Here is a 7,263-nt window from a genome sequence, read left to right as displayed (position 1 = left end):
GTGCTGGGGTGTGATGAGACTGGCTGGATTAGTGCCTACTGGTCCATGATTTCTGCCTGGGGAGGTTCCTGTCCTGCCCTGCAGTGATTACTCTCCTCTCTCACTGGAAGAAACAGGAAAAGCATGAGGCAAAGGACGTGCAAACTGCACGCTCCAAGCTAACACCACATTCATCCGATGCCTGCGTTTTCGTCTCCCACCCATGTCAAGCACCTGAGTTCCCTTCTAACTGTTGTGCGTTGGGAAAGGCCTTTGAAAGGGAGAAGATCCTGCTCTATCTGCAGTCAGCTACACCTCTGAGCAAGGGCCAGTGCTCGAAGGGCCCCAGCACAAGGCAGTAAAGACTGGGAAACTCCAGAGCCTTGCACTGGAGTTCAAAACGAATGCAAGCAGATCTCCATTTTAAAACATTTCTGTGTTTACTGGATGGCTGCAGGCAAGAAGCCAAGATGACCAAGCTTTGTGACACTACCATGGGAGCTCAGATCCTCGTAGCTGCAAGGCAGGCAGCTTCCCCATCAATGCAGGTCACAGCGATCCTGCCATCCGACTTGTGCACCCACTTGCCAAGACAGGCAACCAGCCATCTACTGAAGAGCAATCAAGACGAACCAGCCAGCCCTGTGCAACACAAAAGCCAAGAAACACCTGGAAAAAGTTGTATTTAAAACAAAATTCTTTAATAATTTTAACTATAAAGACACAAATTAGTGCTTGACTGCAGCATGAATAACAAATGAAATACATTAAATATTTCAAAGCTACTGTGCTTTGCAAAACAAGATATGCTGATACACATAAGCCTAATGTTAGTTACCAGCCGGTTTGGTATGAAGAATCAGTTCAGTATATCCAAATTGTCAATAAGCATTCCTCAATGCGGCTGTCAACTGCTATTCATCTGTCACAGTGTTGTTACCCATCTGCAACAATATACTGAATTTCAGGAAACAAACCCAAACACACGTTAGAACTAATAGTGTCAATGTTAGAAAGTTTGGTCACAAAACACGTGGGGTATTTCATGTGCCTTACAGGTAGACAGACGTTACTTGCTAAGACGGTAAACATCATCAGTGCACTAAGCTGAATTCAATAGTCAACATCATATCGTCAACATCAGTCTGGAATATGAAGAGAAAAACCAGTTCCTGGTCAGTTTAAGGAGTAATTGCTACTTACGCTGCTTGAAACTCTCTCTTCCAAAAGCAATAGTATGCACAACAAAAATTCTTCTGCAGCAACTGACCAAGGTTTTAATTTAGAAAACATTTTGGTACATGACTTGCTATGAGCATGTGTGAAAACCCACGCTATTCAACATTGGCTCTGGAGAAACATACGCGTGTTCCAGAGATTTGGGGAAAGAAGGATGAATCTGAGGTTGTGCTTACAGCTATTCCTGTGGACAAATAACCAGAAGACCCTTTATCTTTGCATTTTTGAAATCTCAACAATCTGCTCCAAACATCAGGCAGATTCAACCTGTGTGAAGTATGTGCAACAAAAATTTGCAGGCACTGGTTTAGGGTCTTCAATTAGCTGGATTCTGAACTTGGTTCTTCCAAAATCTGCAAATACATGCTTAATCCAATCTAAACACTTCACAAGTAAAAAGGGAGAGTTCTGAAGTAAAGTAAGAGGTTCAGACATCAACCCTGCCCCCAAACTCGTATACATGAACCCCCACATCCCCAGTCCTGTTTGGAGCATCTGGCTGGGAGCTCCAGTAATGGGGCTCTGCATTAAGTGCTTGCTTGACCGCTTTGCCCTCACACTGCCCGTCATTGAACTACACACACTAAAACACACACCAGCTGTGGGGCTAAATCCCTCAACCAGCTTTCCAAATCTGAAAAGATGCAACAGCATCAGGGACATGGGGTAGTCAGGCTCGAGTCCGAGCCAAGCAGAGGCACACATACTGGGTAACTGTGTTTCTGGAAAGCGACTAAAGAGAGTGCTGTGACTCCTGCAGTCAGAGAATTCTTAACAAAAAACCAAAGTGACCCTTCACCTACCAAGGACCTTGTCTTCCAGACCCCAGTAGAAAACACAGCCTCAGCTCTCAGAAAAGACTTGCAACAGAGCGATCAGGCACTTGGCAGCTGCAGGCAGTCATCGCTGAGAAACTGAACAAAGAAACGCCAAACTGACCTTAAGAGTTACACAGTATATTCTTTGTAGTTACATTACCGACTCTCAAACAAAGCTGGTGGAGGATGTTCCAGATGGATAAGAAAGGTATTCATTCACGTATGAAACGATCCCTGTCACATTCCATCCTCACAAAACAGCAGCTAAGTAATCTACAATGAATCAAATGTAGACTACATCACTCCTATGGTAAAGAGTGCAGAGTCAGCATGGAAAGTTAAAGGTAAAAATAGCAACACATTCAAGCTTGTTACCGAAGTATCTAAAGTGCAGTTCCCAGGAGTGTGGTTGACCTAATACTATGGGATTCTATGCTTAATCTTTTGTTATTCTCTTTCCACGTAAGATTTCTCAATCTCCTTCTGGCTTTTCGGTTCTCATGGGTAATAAAGACTCCATCATTTATCCCTCTTCCTACTGAAGTCTCACAGTTAAACAAACAGTACTTATCAGTTAAAGCCTCCCACCATCTACTTACAAAGTGCAGATGGGGATTCCTTAAAGTAAACCACTTTACCTGAATACATTTATTTAAATTATGGGGCACACATTCCACTAAAATGAAGGCGTGGTTCCTGGATTCTGAGGTCTACTGAAGAAAACAACAGTGCTTCTTCAGTACAGCTTGTCTTCAACCGAGAAATGTTGTATTGAATTGTTTGTTTCACCACCAGCTATCAAATGCCAAAAATACATCCACTAAGAGAAACAGATTTTAAAAAACAGTATTACTGAAATTCTGGAATGCAGACTAAACAAGGTGGTAGTGACTGTGAGAAACACTAGTAATGTTGGGTGAACTTTCTGTCGCTGCGTTTCACATGGAAGAGCTAGCCGAAAAACTCATTTAGCTGTTTGAAACCAGGTGTTGGAAGCAAATGCACTATGGCCAAAAGAATCAACTGCATTTCAAAACACACAATTTTGTTTTAGCCAAACAAGACAAGCCCAGGGATGAATACAGCACAATACTAGATTAAAAGAGAAATAAAACAAATTGTGAAACAGTATTTTTCATCACATCTCTCCCAAAATCATGTAAACCATGTTATTTTGTTTGCATCTTAGTTTTAAACGTAACTTAAATTCCAAAAAGCTTTCACTTCACCTGTCTGAATTGAAATTCTCCTACTTGTGTCTCTTTCTAAAGCAGCCAGACTTCTGCACACAGATCAACAGCAGACTGAGCACAAACTAAGACTGACACAACACTGAACAAGTCAGGATGTTTATGGAGTGAAGAGAGTCAGCCACAGAGCAGTACAATATTGTTGCCGACCTCAGGAGCTGCATGGTCTAAGTCAGGCTGTTCTAATATATATATATATATATATATTTAATTAAGGGCATGGGTATTGTACAATACATGACAGAGGTAGATCGGCAAGTGCTCGACTGCATATTCCAATTCTGACTATGGGGTAGTCTTCTGAACTTAGGGGTAGCACATCTTCCCTGTGCTAAAAGAAAAAGCATTAAAATGAAGTCCCGAGATGACTAATACCGCTAGCCCACAACACTGTCCTCAAAACACGGATGAGATTCCTCCTGATGGCAGATTTTTGTTTATCATGTCTTAGCTTCAGTTCTGGATAATGCATGTCTTGAGCTGTATGCAGAAAAAAAATCTAGATTCCCAGCATAAGGTATGGTGTTGATCTGCACTGGGAGAGTAATTTTGAGGTTTTTTCTCTTATTCCCAAGGAAGAGTTTCTCACCTCACGGTCTGCAGAACTACTTGCTGCTGATCTGTGCCCAGCCGACGGTCGTAAGGTGGCAGATTTCCTGGCTCTTCATGGATGTTAAAGAATAGAAGAGTTCATTGCTATCAAGTCTGTCCAACACATCCTATAGGATTCATATTGAACAACACCTGCTACTTCCATAATTCTCTTTAAAGTAGCTGTTGTCTGAATCCTACTCAACAAATAGGATCAAAGATGACCCACCTTGTAAGATGTAGTGCAAGAAAAGTTTGGGATATGCTGCTCTAAGGTTTGTAGAAAAAAAAATAATCAGCATGTCATACAAGTCATATAAATAAAAAGCAATTTAACAGACATTTAAGACATTACAGGAGTAAGGATGTATGTCTTCCCAGGCACTAGAAAAGGCAAGTCTGAATTTCAGTGACATGCAGGTAAAAATGGCTTGCCATTTTCAATATCACTCACAAGATCAGTAAGGCAATTAAACCAAAGCACCCATAATTTTAGATTATTTACGCTTAGAAGGACAAATACGTAAATTACATTCTTCAGGGTCTAACAATAACCTGAAAGAAAGGCTGCTGGAAGGCTGGTAGAGGTGTGCATGGTTTTGGTCATTTGGAATGGAGAAGCCAATTTGCGTAATTTGTTTAAAGATAAAAACAGTGACAAACGATATGTGAATGAAAAGCTAACAGACGCATAAAATTAAAACAAGGGCTTTTCCAACTTTTTTCAAAATCCTGACAATTCAATTCAACAAGATCTGAAAAAAAACCAACCCAAAACCAAAACTCAAAACCAAACCAATTCCTAGTTGCAAATGTGTAGGAGAGTCAACAAATATATTTAAAATATACCATTGTAGAGATACCTTACCAATAAGAAAGTGGCTTTTCAGCACACTGGTTCTTTCAATTAAAGGGAAACCAGAGCCCCCCCGATCCTCCAGTAACAAAGATAAGGCCACTAAAATAAAGGGTTTGTGCATTTTCTTAAAAATAATACCATACCTAGCAGATGTCACAATTGACTGTTGATATGTCTTGTTGCTGCACTGCTCCTATTATGGGACTCTTTCCCTAACTTAGGAAAACATGTAAATGTGAAAGAAAATTAGATACAGTGTGCAGAAGCATGCTTGAGAGAGCCTGGATGTGAACAGGCAGGCACTTATTTTTAAGCTACATTTTAAAAACAGTTCTCAAATCTCTTTACAAAAAATATGCCTTCTGGATAATCAAAGACACTTGATCCAAGACAGCATTTTCCTACCTCTATTCTAGTTATTCCAACCTCTTTCAGACCGAAGATCACTCAAATTTCCCAACCCAGATGCTGACTGTATCTACGGAACTGGAGCCTACTGACAACAGATTTGTTCTAAAATTATCATTCAGGAGTCTTTATAGTGGTTTACAGGTTGAAATGCCCTGCTATCAGCACACGCTTAAACCTCACTGACGTCACTGTTCTAGCCCCGAGTTTGGGTCTATTTGATCCCAAGAGTCCAGGGTCTGCCACATAACAAAAGCCACGATTTTATTTAGAGTCTCACATCAGTAGGAGTGCTACTGATGGCCATGGAAGATGCAGCTGAGCCGCAAACAGAAAAAAAAACATTAAAGGGAGGAGAACATTTTAGTCATTGCTTGATTGTACAATAGCCAGGACTCTGTGATCCGGGAGACAGCTTTATAGCTACACTACCGTGCCTTGCTGTGGGCATGATTTGAATCAATACAGAATGGAATTCCCAATTAGTCTCAGCATTTCTCTTTTCTCCTTCAGGGCAAGATGGATAAGCCCCTCAGAGCATCAAAAGCAGACAAAAATTGCATAGCACGGCAGCTAGTAGGCCCAGAGACAGACTCTGTTAGTCTCCTCAAGATCTGAAGAGTCAAAACCACAGCCTCCAATATGAGGTATATTTTGAAAAATTGTGTTAGTTCAATGTTTTCTTTATGCTTACTTATAAACTTTCATCAGCTGGGTAGATAAATATTGCAGAAATCAGTGGGTTCCCTCCCCCCGTTAATCCCCAAAATTGGTTTTAAAAAGGTGGTCATATTTTCAGAGTAACCATGTGATGGACAGATTAAGAGCAAGCAATCAAAGTGCTGCCAATTATATTTTGAGGTATCCTCAACATCAATCTTGTTCTTTACTCTTTCTTCAATATTTCTGAGTAAGAACATGCTTCTGAAAGTCTGACCAATATTAAGACTTGTAAAAAAAGCGAAAGAGATGATTTCAAAGCTCAAAGCTGAACGAGCACACACCTAAGGTGTTTGTCCATCTGTAGTACGAATGGGACATGGGCAGTAAAAAGCAGGGATAGAAAAGGGAGGCATGTAAGTAATAATTATAAAAAAATTTAAAAAAGTGTTTCTTGTGTTTATACAGTCACCCTGCAGCCTCCTGATGGATCACTGGTCAAAGAAATTAACAATTCAGTCTCAACACACAAACAAGAACCCCTATAATGCTTCCTCATCTAAGTGTCTTCTGCTGGTCACACCCTGGAATGTCCTCCATGATGTACATCAGCTGGACTAAAGAGAAAATGGAAGTTCGGTACAAAGCGAACTAAATGGCACAGGTATCCCAACCATTTTGCTTAAAATATAAATTGCAAAGGAGGCTGTGGAAAAGCAAGATAAAGCCCTAAATCAATCATTACATACTTCATTAATTGTATAAAAGTGCAAGATTAAAGTAGTTCGGGTTAAGCATTCAGTTCAATGTAGGCCACGCAAATGCTTAGCTTGGCCATCCATGGCCTGGTTTTGTCATTCAGTTACTAGTATCAGTTTAAACCACAGAAAGAACAACAACTGAATGAAAAACTATGCAATCCACTTCAAAAATGGTTAGTTTTCTGTGACCAGCACGAAATATTAGCTCAGTATCATCAGCTATACAATATATACATAAAAATATTGTGTCTTAATCTTTGTTTTAACAACTTAGAATAAAGCTGTACTAAACATTATATCCCTAGTGTGCCAACTCTTTGCTCTGTTCCGGCCGGCTGGCCTAGTAAGACAGAGAAGTCCTTTTATAGCAATGGTGCTTGAATTGATCCATAATTTTGATACTTCAGCCACAGTTAACTGTTGAATTGCTTTATTCAGCCAGGCTAGGTGATCGCACGTGACTGCCTAGGTCTCAGTCAAAGCTTCTTGGGCGGCTCCACCAGAAGAACAGGCCATATTCCAAAAACAAACTGTTAAAACAAAAACAGGAAGAGGGGAAAGATTTCCTGGAATGTTATGTCTCTTGGAACAGAAACCAAACACGGTTTAACCATCATTTCAACTGCATTTCTTGGGATGTAGTAGAAATCAAAGATAGTACCCTAACAGGCATAATCAGTTAGCCCCAATGCATATTC

At 40.5% G+C, this 7,263-nt stretch overlaps 1 protein-coding gene across 2 annotated transcripts in view; it reads right to left on the bottom strand.

The window, feature by feature from the left end:
* Window positions 1–658: 658 nt before the first annotated feature.
* The window catches only part of ACER3 (alkaline ceramidase 3), a 59,509-nt gene continuing 52,904 nt past the window's right edge, over window positions 659–7,263 (bottom strand). For both annotated transcript variants that reach the window (XM_005440954.3, XM_027807769.2), the window contains one exon: window positions 659–7,095. In XM_005440954.3, the coding sequence (XP_005441011.1) occupies window positions 7,042–7,095 (54 nt within the window). In that variant the 3' untranslated portion in view covers window positions 659–7,041. The remainder of the gene's footprint in view (window positions 7,096–7,263) is intronic.

This window comes from Falco cherrug, chromosome 2, assembly GCF_023634085.1.
Source record: "Falco cherrug isolate bFalChe1 chromosome 2, bFalChe1.pri, whole genome shotgun sequence".
NCBI lineage: Eukaryota > Metazoa > Chordata > Aves > Falconiformes > Falconidae > Falco > Falco cherrug.
The sequence above is the reverse complement of the archived record's forward strand: the minus strand, read 5'-3'. Positions and strand labels throughout refer to the sequence as shown.